General features: G+C 39.7%; 2 protein-coding genes across 2 annotated transcripts in view; both read left to right on the top strand.

The window, feature by feature from the left end:
* Positions 1 to 16,705, top strand: part of LOC127647779 (uncharacterized) — a 33,559-nt gene extending 16,854 nt beyond the window's left edge. Inside the window, exons 9-18 of the mRNA XM_052132246.1 lie at positions 560 to 670; positions 975 to 1,046; positions 1,241 to 1,333; positions 1,435 to 1,509; positions 11,717 to 11,779; positions 12,069 to 12,164; positions 13,930 to 14,019; positions 15,555 to 15,573; positions 15,681 to 15,732; positions 15,843 to 16,705. Coding sequence (XP_051988206.1) covers positions 560 to 670; positions 975 to 1,046; positions 1,241 to 1,333; positions 1,435 to 1,509; positions 11,717 to 11,779; positions 12,069 to 12,164; positions 13,930 to 14,019; positions 15,555 to 15,573; positions 15,681 to 15,732; positions 15,843 to 15,899 — 728 coding nt within the window. The 3' untranslated portion in view covers positions 15,900 to 16,705. The remainder of the gene's footprint in view (positions 1 to 559; positions 671 to 974; positions 1,047 to 1,240; positions 1,334 to 1,434; positions 1,510 to 11,716; positions 11,780 to 12,068; positions 12,165 to 13,929; positions 14,020 to 15,554; positions 15,574 to 15,680; positions 15,733 to 15,842) is intronic.
* The window catches only part of LOC127647777 (uncharacterized), a 227,109-nt gene that overhangs the window by 179,001 nt on the left and 30,012 nt on the right, over positions 1 to 18,096 (top strand). The gene's annotated exons all lie outside the window — the stretch shown is intronic.

Genomic DNA, 18,096 nt, shown 5'->3' with positions numbered 1-18,096 from the left:
TTGGTGGGTGGAACAACTGGCCATGGTTTTTGAAAAACTGCTCAAGAGATGCAAGACATGGTTATGTGATCTCATGGGCGCAGATCTGCTCCATGTTTTTGTAGGTCAAAGCCTGCATTACATAATGACAATTTTGGTCTGTTGAGGTCAGTCTAAAATAGGAGACTTAGTAAAAATAAACTTCAGCAGTTCACTTAATATTGGAAACTTTTGGAAGTTTAGTTAGAGCATTTTACTCTTATCTTTAGCCATCCCAGATAGAATGTGTCTTTTAAGATCTATACTACTTTTTACTTTTCTTTATGACTGGATGGGCCAAGTTTCTGAATTCTGAATAGCCATTTGTAAATGTGGATGGTCAAATGTTAATTTCTTCAAGGTATAAATACCTGAGGATTTCAGAATTGCCCATTTTTGCAGCTTAGATTTCAATAAATGCTCTGGGTGGAGCTTTGAATTGTGAATGTCCACATACAACTCTTTTATTTCATGAGAGCCATAAATATACTATTCTCCATCATATGTCTCCTCTGATGTTTGTGTTTTATTGTTTTTAAAGTTTTTAGAAGCAAAAAAGATTTTTATTTGCAACTGTCTGGCATAAGTTGGGTCTGCTTGTCTCCTCTACAATCATTTTTAATGCAATCTTCATTAGAAACTGACATTGAGGGTAAGTGGAGTGTATAATACTATTCATTTATGTGTAGTTATTAAACAAATCACACAAACAATATAATTATATTAAAAATATCTGGTATGCAACAAGCAATTATGTGTCAAATTTCCATAACAATTACATTTATTTTATTTCTATAAAAATGTAATTGATTAAAATTCAGTCTATTTTACTTTTATGTGTAAGCACTTGTTAAAAAAATATAAGACTATTTTCATCATGCTTGTTTTCAAACTTTTCAGCAATCAGATTAATGAAAAATGATGTAATAATAATGGATTTTTTAATCTTATTTCAGGCCATCTATATGTTATACTTTTTCAAATCCTACCAGCTCCATTTATATTATATCTTCTTGAAGAATCTAGCTGTAAGTGCACAATAAAATGCCTTTTCTCATTACTGTCATTTATTAGCTCAGTAGTGATTTAAAGAGCTAGAATTTGAAAATTCTGTTCAATTAAATTATGTGATCTAACTTCTTATCATTACAAATAATCATTCTACAAGTACTTTCAAAGTAGACTAAACATTTAATCAATATTTTTGTTTTTAATGATCTAGTCATCTTCAGAAGGTGCATAATAATAATATTAGTTCTTCTGGATATCAGTATGGCGCTCTATGTTCATCACAGCATTATGGAAATGGAGAAAGGTATGCTAAATTTAGTTTCGTTTAAATTTAGTTGTAAACAAATCTAAAATTCAACGCAAAGCAGTACATTCTTCTGTATATTTGTTTGATTTCATTCTTAGATATTGTTGGATGGACATGTGTTTTCTTATTTCTCCAAGTTCTGCGGATGATGGCATTATTTGAAGGCACAGAAGGTAAAGTGTGTACAGTAAAAAAGAAATTCCTACATATGTTTAGATGTAGTCATATAATAATAAATAAATATCCTTTAGCTCTCTTCTGAAAATATAACCCAGTACTGTTATACTATTACAGTACTATTGTTCTGTATTGTTTTTTTTCTATTTATATGAAATAAGAGAATGTTTTCAAACCCATAAACATCGAAAAACAAAATTAGCTGTCATTAAAGAGTAATAGTTTTCCCCAAAATGTCCCTCCCTCATGTCCATTTAAACATATGTGTGACAAGATTCTTTCAACTCTCTCAAGTAGGAAGCAGGAGCTGGGTAAAAATTCAACATATTTTTTTATTTCTCACACAAACTTCTAGAATGTTTTCAGCTTCAACATAATGTCCACAAACTGCTGCGTGCAACTCTCTCTCACTCTGGCAGTCTGGATTGCCCTTTTATCCCTCTCCACTCTCAATGCAAACTCAAAGCAGCTATTAGAGATGATTTCCACAGATGACAATCCTTACCGTTCTGTCTCTCTCGGCCTTGCTCTCTGCAGACTTCTCTCGGCCACGCCCCATCATCCGACTCAGGCCTGGGAGCCATCTGGCCTGTCACCCCTAAAAGAGGATACAAACACATCCCAACAGATGGTACTGGAGGGTGAGGACCTCCCACTTGATGGCCAAACACTCCTTCTCGATGGTGCTGTACTTAATCTCTCTCAGCAGGAGCTTGCGACTAATTTACATTACATTTAAATTTAGCACAGGATGCTCCTCCCCTCCACAATCTGGGACAGTACCACTCCTAACCCCATGTCTGATGTGTCCTCCTGCAAGATAAAAGGGAGTGAGAAGTCAGAGTGCAATAATGTCCCACCAAAAAGTGCAGCTTTCACCTGCATGAAATTTCCCAACGGCTCTTCGATACTAACAATTGGGTTGTATCTTCCTTTGTATATCACTTGATACAACCGATCCTTGATAATTGAAAAATACAGATATGCGAGCATGATGTCTTGCTGGAGACGTTGACCATTAATCACTTTCACTTGATCAAAGGCATGCCTAAGTGTGTCGTTTCATGTCTGCTCCAGAGGGAATCCTCTTAGGGCTGGAGAAGCCAAAATTTCCCCTCCCTTACATTATTCTGACACAGAGCTGACATAAACCACACCGACCCCAGCCCGTGAATTGCAAACCACACACCGAGACACTTTTTTAAAGGACCCATCCACACAAATTACCCTCAATAAATCAGTAAATGTTGGCCAATTAGTACCCAAAATTAGTGGATGGGTGAGACGGGGACTTTTGTCCCCGAAATTATGAAATTATGAATTATGACCATCACTACAGGGTCATTTTACAGGGGTCTCCAGGACCCCCTCTTGTACCCGGAAGACTCCTAAGCACTCCTGACACAGAAGACCCAGGCAATCAGATGTTCTCTCCGAAGCTGGTACAAAGACCACTTCGTCCGAAAATCCTTGCTTTCCTTATCTTCTTTTGCCACACACCCTTTGGGCTGTAGTACCCACATTGTCAATAAAAGAGCGATTTCCTCACTTCCTAGGTCATCTAGCCAGTGTGTGCCGTTCTCACGGCACCCAGGCACCAAAATCCTACTGTCCTGGTTTCCTGGACGCAGTTACTTCACCTCCGGACCCGCGACATCCCCGACAGGTTCTGAAGATTTCTTTACAGGGCCTCCTCCTCAGTCTCTAACCCGCCCCCTGCCGTGTGCACAGATCATGGTTACTGTTGAAACCTCCGTTCCCTGATGGAGGGAGTGAGACGTTGTTTCCCCCTTGCCATGACACTAGACCTACCACTGTAGACAGCCGAACCTTATTCTCGGCTCCTCTGTACAAATACCTGATCAGGACCCGGCACCTCTTCGGTTCACGAGGGGGGCGCTGAATCTCTGTATGTTCCACACACAATAATAAAGCAGCTAACAACAGACCCCCCCCCCCCACCCCAAATGCTCCAAACAAGAAGACAAATTTCTGTCTGATGGCCAAAATGAATAAATAAAAGAGGGAAGGGAACACTACATCAGTCCTTTCCTTTTCCTCCATGACCTCCATAACAAGTATTCTCATTCATGAAGGAATCCTGATACTTCCCGTGTCTTTGTGCCCTCGACGTTGACATATTCGACTATCGTGGGTGCTGAAGCTCGGGTGGATGATTCGGTGATGCCGCCGGTAGAAGAGACACTTGCCGGTTTTGGCATCATCAATTAAAAAAAAAAAAACCCTCACTCCCCACAAAGCCTTGCAGAATTACCTCCATCTTAGTGGGGAGGGCTTATCAAGCATCGGGTCAGGCTGGTGCTGCTCTGCACTCGATGGCAGTGTTACAGGCATACCAGGCTGACCTGCTGAAGGACCTGAGTGCAGGTACCGCTTCGCCTACTGGCCTATTCGGGGACGCTATGAACACAGATATCTCCAGGTTCAAAGAGGCGGAAAGCCACGAGGAAGCCTTTGAGCAGTTTCTTCCTCGTCGCACTCAGGGGGCGGGCCCGTCGGCCACCCAGACCTGCCTCAGTCTAGAAGGGAGGCTCAGAAGTAAAGCGTGGCGAGTCGTGCTCCCCCTCGCAAAGATTGGAGACAGTCTCATCACCCTCAGCAGCCCCCAAAGCACTAATTTCTAAGAGAATGAAACCATGATAGTCTTGCACTTAATCTTGTGGGGGTATCTCCCCTCAGAATGGGGCGCACGCTCTTCGCCCCTCCCGGTACCCCCACGAAACCTCTCCATTCGGATTGGAGACAGTCTCATCACCCTCAGCAGCCCCCAAAGCACTAATTTCTAAGAGAAAGAAACCCTGCTAGTCTTGCACTTAATCTTGTGGGGGTAGCTCCCCTCAGAATGGGGAGCATGCTCTTAGCCCCTCGCGGTACCCCCACGAAACCTCTCTGCCGCCTCTGGTGTTTCAGGAGGAAGAGGCTTCCATCAAAAAGTTGGGTGTTTCGACCCTCACATACAGCAGAGGAAGAAGAGGTATGCCAGCTGTTTATTATGTTTTTTGGCTACATTGATGCTCTCTGTTTAATGAAGATGTCGTTATCGCTGTGTGATATTTATGTGCTGTTTTATTGGATTGTTGTTGGATGGATTGCAATTAGAGGCATGATGTGCATCGAGCACGCACGTTTACTCTGCTCTTGTTTCAGCTGCCGTTCATACATAAATTCAGCTGTGTGGAGTTTTGGAGCTTTCTCTTTCTGTTGTGTTGGAAAATTAACTGAAATGGAGAATGCTTTTGAGAGCAATAAACGAGAGCATAAGCCCACAGCAAAGGCCCTGGCAGCTAAAATTGAAGCTTCGCAAAAGGATCGCAAGAGTGCAGTGAATAAAATAAAAAAACATTATTGTGTCAATGAAAGAATTGATGAAATGTGATGATGATGCTTCGCAAGTATGTTCAATGTTAAAAGCATTAAAATTGTTGATGGATGGTGCATCTTTGCTACATAAAAAAGTACTTCCTTTTCTGCCTTCTGAGGAACAAGATAGACAAAATGAGTGGTTCGATTCAATTTCAAAACGTCAAAAATGTTTTTAGAAGGATGTTGAACGATGGATGATTGAAACTGGGAAATCATAAAACAAGACACAAACTTGTGTCTCTGATCTGCTGAAGCTGTGTCTGCAACATCTATAACAAATATTCAGTTTAAAAATGGACATCAATGTGTTGATAAGGATTCTGGAGATTTAGAAAATGAAGTACAATCTATGGACAGCATTTCAAATGTAACTAGCAAATGATCTACCAGAATAACTTCTCTTGGACCTCAATCCAGTCACTCTTCTATTGCTTCTACTCATCTTAAGGCTGAGGCTGAAATGGCAGCTTTATTAGCCTCTCAGAAAATGCTATCAAGGAAACATGCATTGAGGAAGAAGAGGAATGTTTAAGGAGAAAGAGGGAACAAATGGAGCTGGACATTAAACTAGCAGAATCAATGGCTAGATTGAAGGTGTATCGAGAAGTGAGATTTAAATCACATGCATCTGCAAATGGAGCTAGAACCAAAGATCTCAATTCTGATGTAGAATCATGTGTGTCTTCTGCTAGTGTACAAGCAGTGTCACAACCTTTGCCTGCATTTAAAACATTACAGTCCGAGAGAACACAATGCCTTTCAAGACATTCTCAATCTCAGTCAGTACCACAACAACAGTCACCAAGATCTAAAACCATACCTTTACAGTTTTCTTTTACCAAGCATGCCATCATTGGTTAGCCATGATATTGGAAATGCTCACGGATTAGGCTTTCAAAATGGTTTTGATCAAGAATACCTTCTTCAGCTCATTGATAAATAAAATGAGATTTCGTCTTTATTGGTTCATCAACATAATCTGTCTTCACTTCCACCCAGAGAAATTCTATACTTTGATGGAGATCCCTTACGTTATCATGATTTCATGCGATCATTTGAAGAGGTGGTGGAAAAGAAAGCAGTTTGCTCTGGAGATTGTTTGCATTTTCTAGAGCAATACACTAGAGGACAACCTAAGGAACTTTTTAGAAGTTGTCAGCATATGACTCCTTCACAAGGATACCTCCGGGCTAAGGCTCTATTCAAGGAAAACTTCGGTAATGAGGTAACAATAGCTTCAGCCTACATGGAAAGGGCTCTCTCTTGGAAAGCTATAAAGTCTGAAGGTGTTAAGGCCCTACAGGATTATGGTCTCTTCCTCCGGAGTTGTTTACCTGTAATGCAGAACCTCCACTACATGAATGAGCTGAATCTTGTTACCAACATGCAAACCATTTTTTAAAACTTCTATATAAGCTCAGAGATAAATGGAGAATCGTAGCATATAATATAAGGGAACAACGCAACAATCAGGCTAACTTTCAAGATATCATAGATTTCATGGAGCTGCAAGTGAACATTCTTAGTGATCCTGTGTTTGGTAATATTCAGGAAGTTTATCTGCTGGAGGAAGGAATTTGAACAACAGAATGAATCATCCAAAATCCAGAAGTAGTTTTGCTACTAACATCTCTGCTACACCTGCAAAGGAGTACAGTAAAACATCAGTGAAAGGAACCTGTCTTTTCTGTGATGAAGAACATGCATTGGATTCCTGTAATAAGTTTGCCGGAAAGACTCACAGAGAAAAGATGAACTTCATAAAGAAAGAAGGTATTTGTTTCGGTTGTTTGCATACTGGACACATTAGCAGGGATTGCAAGAAACGAAATGTCTGTAAGATTTGCAGTCTTGGACATCCAAGTCTTCTTCATATTTTTCCTCAAGCAAAGGAAAACTTTCTGGACAAAAGAGAATCAAATTCCAAGATAGCAGTAGGCAGTGCTTTGGTCTCTATTCAATCCATTGGTTTTACTGGGGCTGGTGAAGACAATTGTGCATTATCTATTGTTCCAGTATGTGTAAAATCTAAAAAGGGAAGTGATGGAGTGATGACTTATGCTTTCTTGGATTCTGGGAGTTCTGCTACTTTCTGTACGGAAAGTCTGATCAACAAGCTCAATCTTTCTGGCAGGAAAGTTAATATTCTTCTCAGAACCATGAATCAAGATAAATCAGTCATCAGCTATGTACGGAATGATTTGGAGGTTTCTGGGTTAAATCAGGAACATTACTGTGCATTACCAGAGGTGTATATGCAGAGGACTATGCCTGTTACTAAAGCTAACATCGCCTCACAGAAGAATCTTGATTGTTGGCCTCATTTGAGTCATATTTGCTTACCCTCAATTGATGCTGGTATTGAACCTTTGATTGGAGCTAACGTGCCAGATGCACTGGAACCATGGGAAATTATATGTAGCCAGGACAATGGCCCCTATGCTGTAAAAACTATGTTTGGGTGGGCAGTTAATGGACCACTCAAAGGAGAGGACATGAACGGAAATGATGATGACCAACCTCATGTGACCGCGAATAGGATTGGAGTGATGAAATTGGACGAAATATGGAAGCTGCAGTTTCAGGCTGATTTTCCTGAGTGTCTAATGGAAGAACAAGTAGTAAAGTTTATTGAAGATCATCAGTTTATGGACTTTGTGACACAATCAGCAAGGCTGATTAATGTTCATTACTACATTGGCCTACCACTCAGAAATAGAGAAGTGATCATGCCTGAGAATAGAGGAATTGCAGAACAGCGGGCATTGAATCTTCTGAGAGGATTTAAAAGAAATTCCTCTTTTCGTGCAGATTATACCACTTTCATGGGCAACGTCATCTCTAAAGGTTATGCAGAAAGGGTGCCCACAACCGAATTGGAGAGATGTGATGGATGTCTGTGGTATATACCTCATCATGGGATATATCATCCCAAAAAACTAAAAATCTAAGTGGTATGTGACTGTGGAGCTTCGTATCAGGGTACCTCATTGAACAGTAAGCTTCTGCAAGGTCCAGATTTAACTAGTCTTCTTGTTAGTGTCCTTGTGCGATTTAGGCTTGAAACTGTTGCCATCATGGCTGACATTGAATGCATGTTCCATCAAGTCAAGGTTCATCCAGAAGACTGTGACTTGCTGAGATTCCTTTGGTGGCCAGAGGGTAACATTAATAGCAATTTGGAGGAGTATAGAATGGTGGTTTATCTGTTTGGAGCAACTTCATCTCCAAGTTGCTCCAATTTTGCCCTTAGAAAATGTGCAGAAGACCATAAAGATCTGTTCGACTATGAGATGTCAGATGTTGTATTCAATAACTTTTATGTGGATGACTGTCTTGCTTCGGTACCTACAGATTCAAACACTGTACAATTGTACAAGAAACCAACTAGTATGTGTGCCAAAGGTGGATTTCATTTAACAAAATGGATAAGTAACAGCCATGCTGTATTGAGTGCCATACATGAGCAGGACAGAGAGAAGAAGGTAAAGGATCTGGACTTGGACCATGATGTTTTGCCATTGGAAAGAGCTTTGGGAGTGCAATGGTGTGCAGAATCTGATGCCTTTCAGTTCAAAGTTGTAGTGAAGGATAGACCTCTTACCAGGAGTGGAATTCTTTCTGTTGTTAGTTCAATCTATGATCCTCAAGGGTTCCTGTCTCCTGTAATTTTATCTGCCAAGAGGATACTGCAAGATTTGTGCAGGGAAGGAATTGGATGGGACAACATTATTCCTCCGCTGTATGTTCAACACTGGACAAAGTGGCTAAATGATCTTCATGGATTGGAACATTTTGAAGTCAGAAGATGCTTGAAGCCATACATTTGAAACGAGACCTCTAGATTTAAGTGCTTTGTGGCAAATCGAGTGTCTGAAATTATGAAGGTATCTGATGTGTTACAATGGAGGTATGTGAATTCCTCAAGCAATCCAGCAGATCTATCATCAAGAGGATTAATGGTGGATTCTTTCTTGAAGAACCAGGTGTGGAATTCTGGTCCTCCATTTCTTGTTCAAACACAAGAAGAGTGGCCAATGGATCCAACTGGTGTAGACTTAATATCGCATTATGATCCAGAGATCAAAGGAAGTGTTCTGGTAAATGTTGTACATGTTAAAGAAGAGTCAAATTCTATATCATGCTTCATAAACTACTACTCCTCATGGATTCTGTAGGGCTGTAACTTGGATCCTTCATCTAAAAAGGAATCTTTTGGATTTCAGCAAGGAAAGGAAACGACTGAAGACAGTTCTTGTCTGTTCTGGTATGGATCAAGCTTCAGCAAAATAAAATTGTTGACAAAGAAATGCAGAAGTTTAGATCTACTGCAGCTAAGGAGTTGCTTTCTTTGGAGGAAATGGAAATCATCCGTCTTTGTCAAAGGAAGAGGTTTCCTGAGGAACTGGCTAGTCTAAAAAGGGATGGAGTAGTCAAGCGAAATAGTCCTCTTTGTAGCCTCAATCCAGTACTTCACTCGGATATCATCAGAGTCGGAGGACGACTTAAAGCGATGATGCCTGAAGAACACCCAATCATTCTAGCTAAAGAACTTCACATTTCGGAGTTGATTTTACATCAAATTCATTATGAAGTAGGACACTGTGCAAGCAATTATGTGTTGGCTCATCTGCAACAGCGATATTGGATCCCTGGCGCTAGTTCAGCCATAAGAAGAAGTCTGTCTAATTGTGTTGTCTGCAGGCGGTTCCACGGAACTACAGGTCTTCAGCAGATGGCGGATTTGCCTCTAGATAGAGTTTCACCTGACAAACAACCATTTACAAACGTTGGTGTGGATTGTTTTGGTCCTTTTGAGGTAAAGCGAGGAAGAAGCACTGTGAAGCGCTATGGAGTTATTTTCACATGTTTGGGAATAAGAGCTGATCACATTGAAATTGCAGCCTCTCTAGATACAGACTCATTCATTCATGCATTAAGACGTTTTATTGCACGACGAGGTGTCTGAGATACGCTCTGATAATGGAACGAACTTCGTCGGAGCCGATCGTGAATTACAGGAGGCAATAAGTAATTGCATCCACAATCAAATTAACACCATCCTGCTTCAGAAGAGGATAAAGTGGATTTTCAATCCTCCTACAGGCTCACACCATGGAGGGATCTGGGAAAGGCTCATAAGATCAGTAAAGAAGATTCTTAATTCCATCCTTAGAGGACAGAGTATGGATGAGGAGGGTCTCCACACACTCTTGTGTGAAATAGTGTCAATTCTCAACAATCAACCTATAACCAGATCATCTATGGATCCCAATGATTTGGAAGCTCTTAAACCCAATCATCTTCTTCTAAAAACAAAGCCTTCTTTACCACCTGGACTGTTTGAAAAGGAGGATTTGTATGCTCAGTAGAAGATGGCGTCAAGTCCAATACATGGCAAACCTATTTTGGAAAAGATGGGTTAGTGAATATCTACCACAACTACAAGAACGCCAAAAGTGGTTGGTAAAGACCACGAACTTTCAGTTGGGAGATGTTGTGCTTGTAGTGAACGATAAAGCACCTAGATGTTCATGGATTATGGGCAAGATTATTCACACAATAAAGGATAAAAAAGGATTAGCGCATCAAGTTAAAAATCAAGACCATGTACCTGCTTGACCAGGCCAATTACCAAGATTTGTCATCTTCTTGAAGCTGAGGATCCTAAAGACTGACTGTGATTTATGAGAGCTCTCAATTGACTTTTGACGTAATGATTTGGACTTGACTTACATGATTAACTTTTAACGATTCACAGATTTAGACGTTACTTTTTTCTCAGCTGCAACGGATTACATATTTTCCTTTTTGGGTATATTTTGAACTTTATAGATTTATACTGAACATTTTCTCACACACAGGCACACATGCATTTTGGGTGTGTGTTTGTGCGTGGGAGTTGGAGCAATGTGTGGGATTGTGTAGTGATGTATTATGCATTTTGTGTGTGTTTTAATATTTTTATTTTGTTGGTGATTATTAAAGGTTTCAAATGTAATAATCAGGGACTGGAATGTAGGAGCAGGAAATGTTTGTCTTTTATTTTGGTTGTTCACTTCCTGGAAGTTGGTTTGTCACATGGGTATTGGTGGGTATTTAACTGGCTATATTTCCTGTTTGTAGCATGTTGGATAGGGGGTGAGTAGCTGGGAATGCTCACGTTTTGTTGAACGTTTCTATGTGGTTTGTATGACCAAATTTATCATCATCTGTTGTTATTTGTTTTGGATTACTTTAAATATCTCTTAATAAAACACCATGGATCATAAACACACCAGGACGAGTCACAGGATTCCTTTTTCCCACTACTTAGCCTCTCAGCTGCTATAGGTTGTGGCTATACTAGGTCTCATGGCGTCTAGCGTCCATGGTGATCCCTTTGGGCCTTATGCACATGAGACTAAGCCAGCTGTGGCTAAAAACCAGGGGGTTTTATCCAAGGGCCTCCATCTATTTATTTTTCGACACATTTTAATGGTTTCTTCAGTTAAAAGATGGAAATATTAATTTGGTAGTATTTATACTGTTCATATTCGTTAGCAGTAGCCTGTAATTGTCTTCACACCATCAGGCTGACTACTGTCATCTTCTTTTATGCTTAATGAAGCCATCTTGAGTATGAGTTAAAAGTCAAGGGAAAATCACATCCAAAATATTCTCAGAATTTAATTTGAAGTAACCTTAAAAAATGGCCTTCATAACAGAGAATATCAGAAGTTCTCTGAATGAGTGAAGCAGATTGTTATTGCTAGAAAAGATCCATATATTATGCTTCTCCATTAAACATGATCATATATCAATTCTGTTTTATCACAGTGATTGAACATTCAGAAGTACAGAGACAAACGACTGAAATGGGCCAACAAGAATCAAATGTGTGTAAGTAGTGATTACTGCAAATATGAACTTTAAATAATTAATTTACTGTAAAATGTACCATTTAATAAATACAAATCTAATAATTAAAATACCTAATTATTGCATTTATACAATAAAGCAAACTTTATTCAGTGGGGGGCAAGTTATATATATCAAAACTTACATTATTTTTAAATTATTATATTATAAGAACTTATATATAAAAAACTTTTTAATACACTCTTTTCAGTAAGATCCTAAATGTTTTTATTTATTTATGTTTAATTTTTTGTGTGTGTCTTTGTTCCAGTGTCTCTCTGTAATGTAGTCATGTATATGTTTGGAGCAGTTGGTCTCATTTTGTTGAACTCTGTAACACTGGCAGCAGAACTGATACTGAAAACAGGTCAGTGAACATTTAATATCATACAGTGCTTTGATATTGATTACACTACTGTAGTAGTCTATGAGTTTAATCCTATGAATTTTTTTAAAAGAATTTCTTAATGCTAATGCAATAACAGTGGCAGAATTCAACAACAACAACAAAAAAGTTATGTTTTAATTTGATTTGTTATTCTATCTTTTATTTAAAATTTTAATTTTAAAAGCCAACATGTAAATTCTATGTAATGAGTGGGTGGTGCTCAAGAGAGGGTCTTTTAATACAGTGGTTCTCAAACTTTAGAGCACAGACTGGTTGCAAGGAAGATACACCGATCAGCCACAACATTAAAACCACCTGCCTAATATTGTGTATCCTGATTCTAATTCTGTTCCCAGAAGTGCCGCTTACTGGATGTTTTTTTTTTTGTTTCTGGCACCATTCAGAGTCAATTCTAGAGACTGTTGTGTGTGAAAATCCCAGGAGATCAGCAGTTACGGAAATAGCCCATCTGGCACCAACAATCATGCCACAGTCCAAATCACTGGGATCAAATTTTCCCTACTCTGATGGTTGATGTGAACATTAACTGAAGCTCCTGACCCGTATCTGAATGATTTTATACATTACACTGGTGTCACATGATTGGCTGATCAGATAATCGCATGGATGGTTGTTGCTGCCAGATGGGCTGGTTTGAGCATTTCTGTAACTGCTGATCTCCTGAGAGATCAGCACAACATACTCTAGAATTGACTCTGAATGGTGCCAAAAATAAATAAATAAATAAAACATCCCGTGAGCGTCAGTTCTGTGGATGGAAACGCCTTGTTGATGAGAGAGGTCAACAGAGAATGGTCAGACTGGTTAGAACTGACAAAGTCTACGATAACTCCGATAACTGATTTGTACAATTGCTCTGTGTAATTGTGGTGAGAAGAATAGGATCTCAGTAGGCTATTCTGAGATGTGAGTTGGTGCTGTTTTGTGGCACGACTTACACAAAATTAGGCAGGTTGTTGTGGCTGATCGGTGTAGATGTATGTATTAGGATTGGTATTGATCAATCAATCATTGATTATTTGTCATTATAAATGTAATCAATCAATACTAGTAATTAGAAAAAGAGGAAGTTCTACAGCATTTACTCTGCTTAGGATCTTACTCCAATGTGTAGTAGAGAGAGAAAAGGTGTGCTGGAGAGAGATGACATGCTAATCAGATCATTTGCATGTGTTATTATTTTTCATGTGAGGGCCCTTCCATATCTAAATTACCCAAACAGAGTAGACATTCAGACACTAATGAAATAATTCATCCTTTATACTCGGGAGTGCAAGCCCACCTTATTTTAACAGGAGTTTATTTTATTTTATGTTATTTATTTACTTATTTTTATTTATTTCCTTTCCATGCAGACTCGCATGTTTTACACAAATGTGTAAAATAGCTCAATATTCATTCAATTAGAGCAATTCGACTTCCGGTGTTAAGGTGGACCGTTACATTACAATTGATGTCTCATTATATCCTGTAAAAATGTATTATGTTATATTTAGTCAAATGGACTGCATGTGTGTGCTCCAGCTGTTTAAACAAGTGTTCTCGGTGATTGTGGATTTATTTGTATTTATATATGATTTCTTATTCTCCCTTATGTTTTAATACCATATTGCATCATTGTGTTTATTGTGTTCATTAACTTATCAAACTTAAACTTACTTTACCTGTTTTGTTGTAAAATAATGTGCTCACCTTTATTTCTGTGTAATTCCTTATTTTTAAGGTAGTGGTCAGCATGCAGTGAAGGATCTGAGAGTTATTGTTTTTCCATCTGAATGTGTTTTTGTACTTTATTGGCTTCTGCATATTTTCTGTAAGTATTCTTTAAAATATAAAAAACAAAAAATAATGTATGTGCATACATTATATATATATATATATATATATTTTATATATACTGTATATACAGCCATGGCCAAAAGTATTGGCAGTGACATAAATTTTTTGTTTTGCAAAGTTTGCTGCTTCAGTATTTGTAGATTATTGTTTCACACGTTTCTATGGTATACTGGAAAACAATGATAAGCATTTCATGAGTGTGGAACGCTCTCGCTCTGAGAGAGGGAAAACACAGGAAAATTTCACAGGTAACAGGGTTTTTAATATTCCTTCACACACTTATTGTACATGAATTCTTTACAGTCTTTCTTGGGAACACTGGGTTCCCTTGTCACTCTCTCTGACGGTCTGGAGGTTCTGTGGCTGCTTTTATGCCGCTCTCCCTGTGCTCACTGGAATTAGAGACAGGTGTTAGGCATGATTTAGCTCAGGTGCAAGTGCCTTTTGATACCATTCTTTATTCATGGCAGTGTTTTTGGGCAGAATTGTGAGAGGGCCCACCCCATGGATGAAAAGAAACCCCACACATGGATGGTCTCAGGATGCTTCACTGTTGGTACGACACAGGACTCATTGTAGCATTCACCTTTTCTTCTCCGGACTATCGATTTTCCAGATGTCCCAAACAGTCTGAAGGGGGCTTCAACAGAGAAAATAACTTTGCACCAGTCTTCTGCTGTCCAAACCTTTTAACTCCTGCAGAATGAAGAGAGAATGAATGGAGAGAAGTTTCTTCTTTGCTGCCCTTCTTGACACCAGGCCATTGTCCAAAAGTCTTAGCCTCACTGTGCATGCAGATGCACTCACACCAACCTGCTGCCAATATTGCAAGCTCTGCACTGGTGGTGACATGATTATGTAGCTGACTCCTCAGGAGGAGACATCCTGGTGCTTGCTGGACACTCTGGGATGTTCTGAAGCCTTCTTCACTGCATTTGAATCTCTCTCCTTGAAGTTCTTGATGATCCGGTAAATGGTTCTTTCAGGTGCAATATTCTTTGTAGCAATTTCCCTGCATGTGAGGCCATTTGTATGCAAAGCGATGATGGCTGCACGTCTTTCTTTAGAGGTAACCATTGCGAATAAGAATGCATGATTGGAAGCAGTTCTTCCCTCCTTTTATAGCAATCAGACTGCTCTTATAATCCAATCAGAATGATCGAGTGATTTCACCTGACTAGTACTTGTACACACTTTCCCATGTGCTGCTGATATGATTAGTGAAATGATGTTAGCTGGTCATTTTGTGCCAGGGCCAAAAAAACTGTGAAATTTTGGTTTTGTGCTAAAGTTAATTTTTTTGGCCAATGAAGCTTTTTGAAATTATTTAAAATGCACAATAATCTAGAAACAATGTGGATAAACACCACAACAACTGAAGCAGAAAACTTTGCGAAACACAAAATTGATGTCACTGCCAATACTTTTGGCAGCGGCTGTATATAAAGTATATGTCATGTACATATTATTTTCTCTTTCTCTCACTCTCTCATGGCTTCTGTCACACAGGGAAGACTACAAAAACAGAGTAAGATAACATTCTTAATCAGTGCCACCTCTGATATTTGTCATTCAAATCTGTGAACATCAATTATCAGTCTGTAACTGGTAATTCAATTCTGTTCTCTAATACAGATCTGTAGACACTCGAAAGAATGTTGTTAAAAGACGCTGGTGTAACAGTAGGGTAATGTATCATTTAAATTGCATGTATCAGATGATCTATAGTATAAAATAGTTGAATGTATGAGTGATGTTGCCATTTACCAACATGTGCATGCCCTTTCTTTAACACAGAACACAGCGCTGATTATTGAAACGCAGAGTCTTTCATCACCCGATACTGCGGTGTGACGAGGAGGAGGATGTGGTTGGGACGTGAGGGTACATGGCCAGTGCTGAGTCAGCTCAATCAGCTGGGAGAGGGATAAAGTGGAGCTGGGGATCCCAGTTAGAGAGAGTGAGACGCACAAGCTGTGTGTGTGCATTTACGTATGTGTATTTTGTTATGTTTAAGTTGACATTGATTGAAAAAAAGTTGACATTGATTGTTCAGCTGGTTCCCGCCTCCTCCTTGCCCATTTTGTGAACCCGTTACATTGGTGTGTATGAGGAGGGATGCACTCTTGGAGAGCCCTCGCCATTGTTGGAGGGTTTCGACGCTGAGGAGGTATTGTTTGGTGACACTGGAGCAGTTCGCCAGATGGCGAAGGAGCCCGCTGGAGTCCGCCAGCAGACGGAGGAGCCACTGCACTGCTGGCTGAGGACCAAATGAAAGTGTGTTCAGGGACTGGCGAGACAGTTTTTCTCTCTCTCTCTCCTCCCTCTCTATCTCTCTGTCTCTCCCACTCACTCTTTCTCTATTCCTTCTCCCTCCCCTCATCTCTCCCAGATTCTCAGGAGGCGGGGAGGACCATTGGGTGGCAGAACGTCCGGAAGAGACCTGATTTTAGTCATAACCTGCATTTTGATAATGCTGATCTGTGCCTCTCCTTGTATATTTTGTATATTGTTTTTCTATCATTGTGTAAATCTGGTAGTAGGATTCTATACATAAAATAATATTCTTGAAAATAAAATTCATAAGCCTTTGCAATGATTTGTAAAATCTGCATTTGGGGCCACCCTTGTGTAAAATAAAACAACTCTTTCTAATCCCTGATGTGACTCAAGTGAGTGTACATTGTAAACATTTAAATTGAGTGGATCTTTAACTTACTATGTCCTGTCCATGCTGTGCTGACTCTGGTGTTTCAATCAGATTTTAATTTATAGCTGCCCTAAATCAACATAGAAAAAAAAAATTAAACACGAAAATGTGAAAGTAAAAGTACCAGAGATGACAGTAATGTTAAAGCTATGATTGTGAACCACCTTGAATGTATTTTTAGTTTAATACTACTCCCAATGGTCACTAAAGGTATGTATTGTTATTTAGATTGTTATTAAGACACAAATACTTTAGCTCTTAATTTATATTTAATTATGTGTGATATAATTGTTTTTCCTAATATCCTCCAAGAGGAGTTTCAGCCAACACAAGTGTTGTACTAGAACAACTGGGTGAGTAACATAAATAAGAGAAGCTTTACTTTTTCATTGTTTTATTTCAATTATTTGTTTTATTTGTAATGTATTTGGCAAAGATAATTTCAATGAAAAAACAACAAAGAGAGTCTTCAAACTTCAACCAGCAGGCATCTTTTACAATAAAGTGATGATGTTCATTCACAAGGAGAGACGTATGGATTTTGTGTTGAAGTTAGGTAAGATAATATATTATATTCATAATTCATATACTTCCGCATCTTGGCTGGAGTGATGTAGAAGGGTGGCGATCTCCGCACTCAAGGTAGCGTCATTCTTGCCTCTCACCGCAGTGAAGCGGACGGTGTTGAACCTGGGCGGGCGCCTGGCAAACTGAACCGCATAGCCAAGTTTGACAGTCCTGATCAACCAGCGCAAAGGGTTGGGGAGTATGTGCCACGCCCCCAAGCTCCATGCGAGAGGTACCAAAGGAACTACCGCATCAGACATATACCTGGCTCCTTGTGACCGCTCCTGAAACAGCCTGGGATGGGGGAGGAACATATTCGTCCTTGAAACCCATGGAGACCATCACATCTGGGGCGAGTTTGTGCCATGGCTGGGCGCAGGGAAACAGGGGGCCAATTTCCGGGGTGTCGTACCTGCTAAAGAGAGCCGGTGCTTTATCCCCATATTGCCTTCATCGCCAGCCGGGTCGTCCTCAATCCCGTGGGAAGAAGGAGCGACGTGGGGACGGCTGAAGTGGCATTCACCTTGAGGAAAGAGAGGTGCGACGCTAACGCTGCCATGGTCATGTTCTCACAGTGAGGCATATTGAATAAGACGCGTCCTGAAAAGGATATTCAACGCCGCTGTGTATTGCTCTTTTGTGAGTGGAAAACTCAAACTCTTTTAGAGAAATAAAAACTCTTTTAGGAGGAGAACACTCTTTTAAAACTGAAAAGCGATGTTGAAGCGCCCAGGGGCGTAGACTCGCAGCATGCAGAGAGAGGGAACGCCAGCT

The sequence above is a fragment of the Xyrauchen texanus genome, chromosome 8 (assembly GCF_025860055.1).
Source record: "Xyrauchen texanus isolate HMW12.3.18 chromosome 8, RBS_HiC_50CHRs, whole genome shotgun sequence".
Lineage (NCBI taxonomy): Eukaryota > Metazoa > Chordata > Actinopteri > Cypriniformes > Catostomidae > Xyrauchen > Xyrauchen texanus.
Note: the sequence above shows the minus strand (reverse complement) of the source record. Positions and strands in the feature narration are given on the sequence as shown.